At 38.6% G+C, this 13,835-nt stretch overlaps 1 protein-coding gene across 1 annotated transcript in view; it reads right to left on the minus strand.

Moving 5' to 3' along the window:
* LOC129728622 (inactivation-no-after-potential D protein) overlaps positions 1-13,835 on the minus strand; it is a 1,023,112-nt gene that overhangs the window by 804,380 nt on the left and 204,897 nt on the right. The window contains exons 5-6 of the mRNA XM_055687071.1: positions 7,162-7,251; positions 6,936-7,061 (exon numbers count right to left, since the gene is read on the minus strand). Of these exons, the coding sequence (XP_055543046.1) occupies positions 6,936-7,061; positions 7,162-7,251 (216 nt within the window). The remainder of the gene's footprint in view (positions 1-6,935; positions 7,062-7,161; positions 7,252-13,835) is intronic.

The raw sequence follows: 13,835 nt of genomic DNA on the forward strand, positions 1-13,835 counted from the left end.
TACTTTCCTGGCAAAATCAAATATCCACCGACTTGAAGACTCCTCGCTTTCGTTGACCGTTATACGATTTCGCATTCTTCGGGCTGTGTTCCAAAGAGTGCTCATCGATGTCTCCCTCGACGTTTCGTTTACGAACCGGCGCCAATATCCACGTTTCTTTGCTCGGACCAAGCTTTTGAACTTGGTATCAAGCTCAAAATACCGCTTAAAGTCGTCGGGTTGACCTTTCACCCAAAAGAAGGCCTTAAACGCGTCGGATTTTTCCGTGTAGACATCGGAGCACTCTTTGTCCCACCACGGAGTGGGAGGCCGTTCTTTGATCGTCACGCCGGGATATTTCTTCGTTTGGGCTTGCAACGCGGCGTCGAGAATCAAGCCCGGGAGGAGGTTGTATTCTTCAAGTGGTGGGTGATGTTGAATCGACTCGACAGCTTCTGATTTAATTTCCTCGTATAATTTCCAATCGATATTCCGTGTGAGGTCATACGGAATATCAACTGATCGCGTGCGAGTTTAACCATTATCAATTGAAATTTGAATAGGCAAATGATCGCTACCGTGGGGATCAAGGACTACCTTCCATATGCAATCCAACCGTAGCGATGTTGAACATAAAGATAAATCTAAAGCACTGGGGCGCGCTGGAGGTTTCGGAACGCGTGTCATATCCCCGTTGTTTAATATTGTCATGTCGAAGTCGTCGCAGAGGTTATAGATCAAAGAGGAACGGTTATCATTAGAAGGGGAACCCCAAGCCACGCCGTGAGAGTTAAAATCTCCCAAAATCAAATGTGGCGAGGGAAGAAGTTCTATTAAATCAAAGAGCAGCCGTTGCCCAACCTGTGCTCTGGGAGGAATATATATTGAGGCAATACAAAGCTCTTTACCTTGTATTGTCATTTGACATGCGACAGCTTCGACGCCTGGGACCGTGGGGAGGTTAATACGATAGAAGGAATAGCACTTCTTAATCCCTAGAAGTACTCCTCCGTAAGGGGTGTCTCGGTCGAGGCGTATTATATTAAAATCATGGAAGCTAAGATCTACATTTGAAGTGAGCCAAGTTTCACAGAGGGAAAATGCATCGCATTTATGCTTATTAATCAAAACTTTAAATGAATCAATTTTGGGGATAATACTTCTTTCTCTAAAATAGAGATAGAATCCTTCATCTCAGCCGATGAATTAGCCATCGAAGGATACGATCGCTACAAGGAGGGGCCATTTAGCAGTCAACTGCTTCAAAAACGTTTTAACTGTTGGTAGAAATGCCAGCAGAAGACTTTTAAGAGGATCAGTTATGTTGAAATTTTGAAAAATCCAGTCCACAATATCTGAAAACTTCAGCAGTCCAGATTCTGGCTGAATCTTGGACGAAACAGAAGGAACAGTTGGGTTTTTTGATGTCCCTGGAAGTGCCGGAAACTCCTTACTTGAATTCAGTTTTGCCAATCCCGGAGGAGTTTGCTTCGGATTTTCTACAGCACTTTTTTGTTTCTTAGTATCGGTCACTTCAGATTGAGACCTTCTCTGTCCTTTCCTAGGAAGCCTAGGAGAAGGAAGGTTTTTCCTCTTCCTAGATTTCCCGGGTTCAACAAAAGAAGATTCCCCAACTGAATCGTCAGAATCAGACTCATCGGATGGCAAGACCTCGAAGAGATTCGGGGAAGCCAGTTTGGTGGCAGCGGCCTCTTTGAGCATTTCTGCGAAAGTGCGCTTAGAGCGCTCTTTCAGAGACCGCTTGATCTTGTCTTAGCGCTGTTTGTACGCGGGACATGCAGACAGCTCATGCGGAGTCTGCCCACAATAAAGGCACTTTTTAGCACCCTTATTACAGGCGTCATCCGCATGTTGCTCTCCGCACTTGCCACGACGTGCTTTATTGCCACAGTGGGAGGCCGTATGGCCCAACTGTTTGCACTTGAGGCAATTCATTACCCGCGGTACAAACAAGTGCACGGGCAGACGCACCTTGTCCACGAGCACATAGCTCGGCAGAGCAGACCCGGCGAAAGTCACGCGAAAAGAGTCTGAAGGGGTGTAAGTTTTTACACCCTTGTCGAGCGATACTGAATGTAATTGCTTACATTCAAGTATCTTGGCAGGTTCAAGGCTAGAATCCTTGAAAAGGCCTTTTCCAGCCTTCAACAGGTCCTCGACAGTCAGACTCGATTCGCTGACCACACCGTCAATCTCAACTACGCGAGCTAGAATGTACACGTGGTACTCCCGCGTGAAGAGCTCACAAGCAGCAATTTTGTTTGCTTGCTTGAGGTCGGACACCAAAACACGCAGCTCATTCGGGCGCACTTTGCTAATTTCAGTCACGGCTGTAAACCGTGCCAGATCTTTACATATTTGCATTGTGTTTAATGCTTTCACTTTCGGCCGGAAAAATACAGCCCCAATACCTGCTTTGCCCTCCGGATACTGCTTAAGCCGATGGGTAGCTTCCTGCGGGGTTCCATTCTTAACCCTCGGAACTTTGTATCCGGGAGGGCTAGGCGGTAGAACGAGCGGGTTTTCATCCCCGCGTGCTTCGTCCATGTTGGACGCGTAAGCCACACACGCAAAATGCCAATCAACAAATAATATTGTAGAAAAAAACCAAGAAAAAATACTACTTATCTCCTGCAGCCGCTCTCCACCGCAACCAGCGCACGGGCGATGCCAATCTCCAGTCCTTCACTCACGAGTCCGGTAGCAAAAGCTGCAGCCGCTCCAGCCACACAGCAGCACCAATACAGCCAAACAGCAGTACGCCGGGTACTGGATCTCTCGCAGTAGCGACACAACGTACAGTCTGTGGCGTACGGTACCAATAGGCGATGATGCGTTCCTTTGTCTTCAATAGACGACGGCAACGAGCAGCAGTGCACACGCAATACAACGCACGGTGACCTTGAAGGCGATTAACTGGTCGGCACAATCGAGATCGAAATGAAATTGCGACCGAACACGACGAGAGCACAACTCGGAATGTAAATATTGATGTTGTAATTAAAGTATAAAATATGAAATTTGACGTAATGTTAGTGCTTCAGAAATAGCGAAATACAGGAAATGACTCTTAATTTCGAACAATTTACTCACGAGCGATATCGGGAACGTTCAAAAAGTACGATACCACATTTAGATCATATTGAGGCCATATATATTGATCAAAGCAGCTATAGTGTTGAATAGTCTTTGAATTTCTTTTCTTTACAAAACTTTTGAACAGTATATCAAATTTTTATGAAGTTTGTTATTTGTGAGTTTGAGAGATGACTCGTTTGTATGACACTAGTTATGTTCAAATCGTGTAATACTTGAGATAATAGACTTTCGTTGTTTTACAAATTAAAACATAACGGTTGCTTAAGTTTGATTACAATCAAATGAAAAGGGAACGTGTGGGGGAGCCAAACTTTGAAACCACGTGTTCAATCATAATTCATCAGTTAACCCTTGACTATCCCGTTCATTCGATATCAATATTGTTCAAATCTGTTGTGTAGTTTCTAAGATAATGAAGTTTCGTGATATTCACATTTCGATACATTACAGACGAAGTTACATTCCGATTACAGCAAAATTAAATATGGTGTTATGAGGCAGCTAGACCTTTCATTTGATACTAATTCTGTGGAAATCGGCTCAACCATCTCTGAGAAAAGTGAGTGAGCCCAAGTAGTCATCAGAATATGTTTCATAGCTGGATTTCACATTTTTAAACATAACAGGAAAAGTAATAATCCGTTCGCAAAAAAATCATTAGGGTCTTATGGGGCAACAAGACATTCCATATGTCACTGATTTTATGAAAATCGGTCCAGCCATCTCTGAGAAACATGAGTGAGACTAAACAGTCCCCAGAACACGTTTCTTTCTGTAACTTCTGAACCATATGTTCAATCTATATAAAATTCAAAAGTTGAGGGTTTGAACGGGCTTATTTGAAACCAATTTAGTTCAAATCGGTTGTGTAGTTTCTGAGATATTGATGTTTCGTGATTTTTACATTTTGATACATAACCTCTAAACTAGAAATCAGATAACAATAAAATTCAACAGTGTCTTATAGGGCTACTAGACCTTTCATTTGCAATTGTTTTCATTGAAGTCGATTCAGCCACCACTGAGAAAATTAAGTGAGATTGGGAGAGCGTTACACACACACACACATGCAGAAAATGCTCAACTCGGCGAACTGAGTCGAGTGGTATACGACATTCGGCCCTTTTGAGCACTTTTATACCTTTAGTTTTTGCAGTGATTGCTATACCTTTCTAGGAGAAAGGCAAAAAGTGAAATGATAGAAATGACTTTTAATTCAACTTCATTCCCGAGCAAGGCCGCAAACATTGAAATAGTACAATATTAAATTTAAATGATGTTGAGGCCACATATTTTGATCGTAGCTATAGTTTTAAACAGTCTGCGGGTTTCGTTTCTTTCTAAAACTTTCAAACCACATGTTTAAACATTATGAAATTCATTGTTTAAGGGTTTGAAAGACCATTTATTTGAATTCAACTATGTTCATAGCTTCTGAGATATAAGAGCGTTTTTCACATTCTAACGCATCGTCAAAAATAAAAGTTTGATTACAATGAAATTCAATAGCAACCTAAGCGGCAAATAGACCCTTCTTTTGACACCAAGATAGAAAGAATCGGTCAGACCATCTCTGAGAAAAGTGAGTGCGAAAGAAAGGTGCACATACACACGTACACACCCACACACAAACATATACACCTATACATGCATATATGCAAAAAATGCTCGATTCGTCGAACTGAGTCGAGTAGTATATGACATTCGGCCATTTGGATCACTTTTCTACCTTTTAATTAGCCAGTGATCGTTAGGAGAAAGTCAATATGTTTACTTTCATTATGTGATTTCACATTTGTATGAACAACGGACAAAGTTACAATTCGATTGCAATGAAATCTAAAACCAACCTATGGGGCAACTAGACCTTTCATTTGACACTAATTTTGTGAAAATCGGTTCAGCCATCACTGAGAAAAATGCGTGAGCTCAAACAACCTCAGGATAACTTTTCTTTACATAACTTTTGAACCATATGTTCAATCATAACGAAATTCAAAAGTTAAGGGTTTTGGAGACAGCCCGATCATTTGAAACCAGTTTTATTGAAATCGGTTATGTGGTTTCTGAGATATTGATGTTTCGTGATTTTTACATTTTGTTACATAACCTCTAAACTAAAAATCCGATTACAATGAAATTCAATAGCAACCTATGGTGCAACTAGACCTTTCATTTGCAATTATTTTTATTAAAATCGGTCCAGCCATCGCTGAGAAAAGTGAGTGAGAAAAAAAAGTTGCACATACACACACACACACACACATACGCACATACACATATACATACATACAGAAAATGCTCAGTTCGTCGAAAGAAGTCGAGTGGTATATGACATTCGGCCATTGAGACCACTTTTATACCTTCGGTTTTTCCGGTGATTGCTATACCTTTCTAGGAGAAAGACAAAAAGTGATAGAATTTCGAGAAGGCGGTGATTAGTTTGGTCAGCCAGAGTTGGCCGTCGAGCCAGAGGGCTATCGAGAGTAGTGCCGAGGATCAACGTTCGTCAGAGGGCGATTTTCGGGAGCTGTCAGTCTCTTCCCAGCGGACTTCATCACTAGGCCACGAGTAGCCGGAATCAACTTCCCTGTGGTTACACCTTTACCGTCGTGCGAACACGTGGACGATTCTGGAGGTGGTCCACCTGGCTCTGAGGCCTTCTACTCTGCGGCGGCGGATCGTCCGTGTGAGCCGTGTGCTACGTCTGGCATCCCGGGTAAGCCGTGGGATTCTTCGGAACCATCGACATTATCCGGAACGCGTGTCTTCAAGGTATGTCCCTCTCCTCTCCTGCTGCGCATCGTTCATCAATGGGCCCCAACGTTCATCGTTTAGCGCTACATCGATGATAGTTAATAGATAGTTATAGCATGAATTCCCCTTTCTTTTGTATAAAAAGAGCCAGTTACCCTTTCCTAAACGTCTCTTGATCGTTCCGCTTCGCTAACGGTAAGTCGTCGGGTTGCATGAGTCCCCCAACAGTCGGTTGCCATTCCTGAGATAACCCCATAAAGAGCTAGCTGGGTTGAGGATCAGACAGAGAGACAGACAGACCGGACTGCATTTTTATATGTATAGATTACAACATCAATATTTTACAACCTAATGAGTGAATATACAATTATTGGATTGGAGCGTTCATATAAATCTATTTTTAAAAATAATAGTTTGAATGAGAAAGGCTGGGTCTGACCGCTAGGTGGATTAATTTAGGTTTTTTATAGCTATTGCAATGTTAAAAATTTATCATCAAGAGCATGATACCAATCCAATGCGCTGTGTTTGTACCCTAATCGATCGTTCTTGTACTGGCCCTCTTGAAATTGAAAATACGTAACTAATTATCAGAAGGTTATTGGAAGGTTGTTAAAACAAGACGAACACATAAAGTAACCAATTTATACAGTACATGTTTATATCAAGTAAATCCAGATTCAGAGAACCGGGAGCTGGGAGATTGAGCAGTGACAGGTTTCCCTATTCAAGTTGCGCCTGATGCGAATTAGATGTTAAAAAAGGAACTTTTTGAGACATTTAATATTTGGTGACAATTTGGATAATTTGGCACAGGAAAAACAATTTTTTCTGTACATATTTTTTATAGAACCGCAATTTTATTACCAACAATTTTGCTAAAGAATCCATTTCAATCAAACAAGCCGGTTTTCTGATTTGGGAAATTTGGGAAACATGAACAACGGATATCATATAATGATCTTATTATTAAAAGAAACAGCAGTGCAAAGTATCAGTGAAATCGGAGATGGTCGATCAGGATCGATTTGCGAAGTAGCATGGAATGACTCTGTTTGGAATGAATAAAAATATATTACCCGTTTTACGAAACTCTGAACCAATAAAACCATTTTGGTATCTGCTAGTTTTATTATATTCATCGCATGTTCATGTGATGCATGCCTAATATCAACTCCGTCAACCATCAGTATGCGATCTCCAATCTATAATAGAGGTAAAATCTAATATCAGTCAAATCCATTAAATCATTATGTTAATATTTAAAACGAAACGTATAGCATAATTCTATCGTCGAATTCATACCTTCAATAAACCGCAATTGTCAGCAGGGCTGTTGGGCATTATATTCTTGATGAAAATTCCAGACACAGTAGCATCATGAGACACATTTACCTGTGTGGAAAATTAAAGGTTATAAAGTAAGATACTATATTATTTCTATTGCTGTGAAACAAAATTTGATGGTTGCTGTTCATCTCTATTCGTGTATGCATGCTATATCTAATTCTACTGTGTTTTGCGATACATTTATAATGGAATGAACTTATGAGATCCCGAATAATTTAAGCAGTACATCCCTGAAAATTTCAAAAACATCATCTGCGATAAGCGTTTTACACAGACGTATCACCTCTTAACGAATCCAGCTTCGGTATACTTCTCAAAAATTTGACTATCTTTTATAAGCACGATAATTCCGTGTAGCAGTGGCCCAACAATACGCCCGTGATATTGGAATCCGATTCACTTCGAAGCTTTTTGTTCAGTTTTTCCTATCTATAGTGGCACAATTCTTTTTACTTGTGTCTTTGCAAGATTGTTTTCAGGAAGCTCATAAGGGGAGGGGGGTTATTCTTCAGCGTTACGATTTGGCGTTACATAGGCGAGGGGGAGGTAAGATCATTGTTACGTAACAGAAAATCTCTGTAGAGACTCTCCAAAAACGAGCATTTTTATTGACGTTACGTTTCGTTACACATAGTTCGTCTAAAAATTGTTTTTTTCGAGTTACGTAGTTTCTGGATGTCGCCTTAGCAACATGCTGGCTCCACCATGGCGTTCCATGGTACTAGAAGCTTCACGCATAGTTTCTGCAGCCGCATTAATAATGGATTTTGTAATGTGTTGGACCTGTTCCAGGGTGCTACTTGGTTTATCCTGGAATATACTATTAGCAGTGGTTAAAATTATCAATTGAGTTTCATAACAACGAAACTCTGCAATTTCTGCGCGTAGTTGATACATGTTGCCATGACCATCGGTTTCACTACCTGATATACGATATAAACAAACTGTTCATCGTTACTCGGCGTCTCAAAGTGAACATACAATATGAGAGATAATGAAACGGAAGATTTTCGGATCGGTTCATCCATCAATTCAAACGTAGCAACCGGGAAAGTGAAACTCAAAGATAAAAAAATCAATTTCGCTTGGCGGTGCTGACTTTTTTCGAAGTGTTTTTAGAAAATATTTATTTCATTTCTAAAAAAAACCTAAAATGAGTATCGATAGTGGAAGCTTTTCTCGTGATAATGGTGACATCAGAACAAGGAAGCGTAGTGCAGGTATGTTTACTGGTTGCAAGTTTTGAAAAAGTGCTTTAACATCAAAACCCGTGTTTTAGGAAAGCGTACGTTACAGGACATTGCGTTACCGTTCATTGCACGTGATGGAAATGCTGGGCGATGTCAAATTGATGTCGAAAGCGGATGCAACCATTCCCAAGCGGTTTTGGACGTCGGGAATTTTATACGTCATTTCCGTACTAAGCATCCTTTCGAAGCGTTTAAACACGGCTTACTCAAGGAAGATAAAATTCCCCAAAAGAAACCACGAGTCATCGCGAAGAGACAGGTCGCTGTAGATAAGCAGCTGTTTATGGAATCTATTATAAAGGTTGTGACTCTTCACCACTTACCATTGTCATGCGTGGAATGGGAGGGGTTTAAAGAGTTGACGCTTTGGCAGACGCGGTTGGAGCCAAAATTAATCGCAATAATTTAAAGCACCACATCAGCGACATCGCTAAGGAAATCCGCGCTGCTATAGCGAAAGAAATAGAAGGAAAACTCATCTCAGTAAAAGTGGATTCTGCATCTCGATATAACCGGAGCATTTTGGGAATAAACATTCAGTATGCTCTAGACGGCCGAGTGGTTATTCGGACTATTGGTAAGTACACCAAAAGAATACTTTTCCAACCAATGACGTGAGCTATTGGGTAGGAAGTTTGTGTTATACAGTTAATACATTGTGTACTAGTTAATAACGTATGTTGTAGGCATGATTGAAATCAAAGAGAGACAAACTGCTACATTTCTCAAAAAGACAATTTTAGAAGTTTTAACTTCATATGGCGTATCTATTGAGCAGATTTTTTCGGTTACGGTGGATAACGGTGCAAACATGATTGCAGCCGTGAAGGAGCTGAAAATTGAACTCAATAGCATTATTTCTGAGACGGAAGCTGTCGGTTTTGAAATTCCCGATGACTACGAGGAGGAAGATCAAAATAATGAAATAACAGAAAGTTTGTCAGTAGAGTTTAAAGAACAATTGAGTTTGATCCGTTGCTCGGTGCACACCTTACAACTGGCTATATTGGATGTGGTTAAGAAGACGAACAAATCAGTTGTAGAAATCACTGCGGTCGCGAAAAAATGCAGACATGCCAAATACAAAACGCACTTCGAATTCCACAACGTTACGATTCCACCAGTATGGTGTCAAACCCGATGGGGAGGCATATTCCAAATGATGGAAAACTTCCAACGGCAAAAGCAAGTTTTTCAGAAACTAGCCACTGAGTTTCCGGAATTAGGTGAATAGAAAATAAATATTGCTTTTACATCATGGAATAAAACTCAATTAAACGTTTATTAATTTTAGATGTCTCGGCCGCGAACTGGTTATTCATCGAAGATTATGTTCAAGCCTTCAAGCCTTTGTTTGTTTGCACTAAACGAATGCAAGATAAGCACGTATCGTTGTCGGATTTTTATTTGGCTTGGTTGAAGACAATTAATGAGCCCAAAAGCATTCCGTTCAACCCTTTCGTACCAAAATTAATCGAGTCGATTCAAAAGCGATTGGAAAGCTTGAAAAAGTCTCGTGCTTTCCAAATGGCTTTATACTTGGATCCACGTCTAAATTTCCTCCATTCGAAGCTATTTAACGACGAAGAAAAGTTACTTATACAGGTAAAAACGTTTCTCAGTTTGTAAAACATCTTATATCCAAGTAAGGGAATGATTACAAATAGTATTTCATATCTTTTTTGTAGAACAGTATTATGGACACCTGGAATCGAATTTGTAAACTCCGACCTTCTTTCAACTCTACTGAAACCGAAAAATGTGATACCAGCGACACCAATAATTTTCATGAGTTTCTAACAGATTTTTTAGGTAGTACATCCGACGATGATATATCACAGAAGCTAACTTTTATACAACAGCTCAAAGTTCAAGATGCAGAGCCTCGCTTGAACTATACTGAAGATGTTTTGGAGTATTGGATTAAGCGAAGAATAAGCCATCCTGAGTTGTTTGAAGTGGCGATGGTAGTTTTGGCAACCCCGTCTAACCAAGTGTCTGTGGAACGAGCTTTCTCCGCTCTAGCATTAGTGCTTTCCTCTCACAGAGTAACTCTTGGAAAAGAAACGCTAGAAAACATTCTTTTGGCGAAGCTGAATCGGGAGGTGTTCGAACAGATCCTACAAACGCACGGTTGGAAAGACAATGTTGTAACTGAGTAAGTGATAATAAACAATCTTAATTGTTTGAGAAATCACTAATTTTCTCCACTCTTCCTGTTTTTTATTTTTCAGATAATCTGTCCAAACCAGTCTACCGTTCCATGTTATGTTTGTTTCTATATGAAAAAGAATTTTTAAATTATATAAAAATTATGCAATGTCCTCTAGTGAATAGCTCCACAAGTATATTTACACCTGACACAAATTACTAAAATAATAATCAGAACGACTTTACTGATAAACAAAATGTTATTTGCTGTAAATATCGAAAGAAAATGTCCAAGTCCAAATATTGAAAGGCAGCCTGAATATTTTTGAATACCAATGGTGTTCAATAAATTGAGTTACATTTAAACTTGTAATTGTAATATATGGTAAAACTAAAATAAGAAATATTATTTATAAAAACGTAATGACTTAGTTGATAAACTTTGATAAATATTATAAATTATAATGGTATGATCGCTGCTATGTTTTTATATGTTTAGAGCTGATGTAAGACAGTCGGTTGCAGATCATATGCACGAATCCCACTACAGAGGAGATCGTTAGTAGGATCATAGCACTACCCTTACTAACACGCAGAGAATCCTGAGTAAGAATCCCCAGGATACCGATTAACACGATGACGGAATCGTGAAAGGAATCGCAAACACGATCCGGAGGATTCCCACTCACGATTCTTATTCTAGAATCCTAGAGCATTCCTGAGGATCCTTTTTTCAGGAGTCCTTTTCAAGGACGCTCACGAATCCAATGTGAGGAATCCCAGAGAATCTATGCGAATCGTATGTGTTCGTCCGGGTAGCCTTGTAATTGTCTTGCAACCAAGTTTGTGTCAGAAAAAAGGTCAAGTTCCAACAGTGAAATGTTAGTTTTTAAACTTTGCTTTGCTCTTCGGGATAAACCAGTGCAGAAAACTTTTTTCTTGAAAATGATGAGGCTATTCAATTATCATAATAAGCATGCATTCAATCACTTATATTTATTTGTTTTTATTCAGTTGATTATTTATGATTTATTTATCTATGAATATTTATCTAGAAGTTACCATTGCCTATTGCATCTGAGTTCAACGCAATTATTCAGTACAAGTTACGAACAGTAGTATTCAATTTCAGTTCCGTGAAGGTGAAAATGATTTTCGGTTTCGACATCATACAAACGACAATGAACTTTGACTAAGGAATGAATACCAGCAAATGTGTTCATCGAAAATCAATAATATGATCTGTCTAGATACCGTTGTCATGTAACAATTTATGTTTGTGTATAGAAGAGATGTTCGACGTAAAGGTTGCCTTGATATCAGTCTGTTTGAGTTTCTAGGTGGTGATTTTTTTCAGCACTGACTATTAGTTACAAGATATTGAAAATTCTCCCAATCAATAGTACTGGTGATCCAACGCATCGTTTTGTGTGTGTGTGTGTGTGTGTGTGTGTGTGTGTGTGTGTGTGTGTGTTACTATTAGAAATTGCTAGAAAACGATGAGGAAGCTGAGTAATCAGATGTTGGATCTCTGTTTTAAGAATATTTTCACGTGGTAGCAGCTAATAAATATTGCATAGAGTATTGGATAGAAAAGTTTTACTGCGATTGCTTGCAAGTTTGTGTTTAGTGTCAATTATTCAACCGCAAAACCATTTCGAATGAAAATTGCGCCCCCACCAGATGCCGTCGCACTATCAACTGTACGAAATACTTGAAAATCTTTAAAAGGGACACAAGACGGATTTCATCCCAAATCGTCTCAAGGATTGGCAGCACCCTCTCCGAATTGGTTGAAACTTTTTGGGTGTGAAGACATCACCTAATTAAGCATCTCTGCATACTTACTTTTCCAAAATTAGTTTGGACTGTCTTCTGAAAAGGGCGGAATTTTTTTGCCGATTTTTTGTAAATCAATATAATTCAAAACCGGTAAATTCTACAAAAAAGTGTTCTATAAGTAACTTTTAGGAAATTGTCTGAATTTTCATAAAAAATTATGGAAAAAATATATATCAAGGCCTGCACTGAAAAAAATGCAATTTAAACACAAAACATCGATTTAAAAAAAATGGTCATCTCCGAATTGGCTAAATTTTTTTTTGGTGAAAGACAACATTATTGGCTATATTTCGTTCATACATCGCAACTTGAGCATATTTAAGAAAAAAAAGTTATTCTCAAAAATAAAACTAAGGTATATTATTTTTTCAGTGTAAAACAACCTGATAGAGTGAAATACTTGTTATGTTTTGATTATTTTAGTTTTAAGCAATTTAAAACAAGTAAAACTCAATGCCTAATTTCAATATATTATGTGTATGCATGTACCTAAAGTTCATTGTATTATAGATGTGAATACTTCTCACATGTTATGAACCTACCTGATAAATTTATCTATGAAAATGGTGTTAATGTGGAAGAAAAAATCGATTTTTTTACTTTATAATTCAAATGTTTTATTTTCAAACATAATCACTTAGCATCTATTTCTTACCACTACTAAATACAGTAAATATTTTTAACTGCTATTTGATTATTACTTAAGGATACAAAACTATGAAATCTCTATGTTCCAGTTATAGGTTTTACTTGACTGAATAGTTCTTCTAGTTCCTCTGACATTTTCGTGTACTGTTCTTTGCATATGTAGCAGAAATTTAATTTAGTTATACATTTGTCTGTTTGTTGAACTGCCCAGTCGTAAAGTTCTCTTGGAGTTTTAATAGTATTTCCGTAATCTCAGGCAAGACTTGCTCTCTTTGCCTTTCCCATGTGATGTTGCGAAAAAGTGCAACTCTACTTCTAATTTATGCCTTAATTTGAAACCACACCGGCTCGCAATTTTTTTTTTTTTTTTGTTTTTATAATGAGCAGCTGCTCCATCTGACATAAAAATAATTTTCTGTTTCATGAAATCAATTAATTTTGATATGAATAGCTGGGCAGCCACAGTATCATGCGTCAAAACTTCTAATATAACAATGAAACTTACATTTTCCAATTCACCATCCCTCTTATAATAAATTTAAAATGGATGAATTGTTGCTTCAGAATTATTCCAATGATACCCCTGAGCTGCATTTTGGATAACAAATGAGTAATTTTTCGGAAAGTCGCAAATCACAATAATTTCACCCTCAGCCAACGAATCTCTTCTGTCCTTAAGAAATAAGGACTGTTTTTCGTAAATTAAGTCATGAGTTATAAGCTTATCAATTTTCTCAA

The sequence above is a fragment of the Wyeomyia smithii genome, chromosome 3, assembly GCF_029784165.1.
Source record: "Wyeomyia smithii strain HCP4-BCI-WySm-NY-G18 chromosome 3, ASM2978416v1, whole genome shotgun sequence".
Classification (NCBI taxonomy): Eukaryota; Metazoa; Arthropoda; class Insecta; order Diptera; family Culicidae; genus Wyeomyia; species Wyeomyia smithii.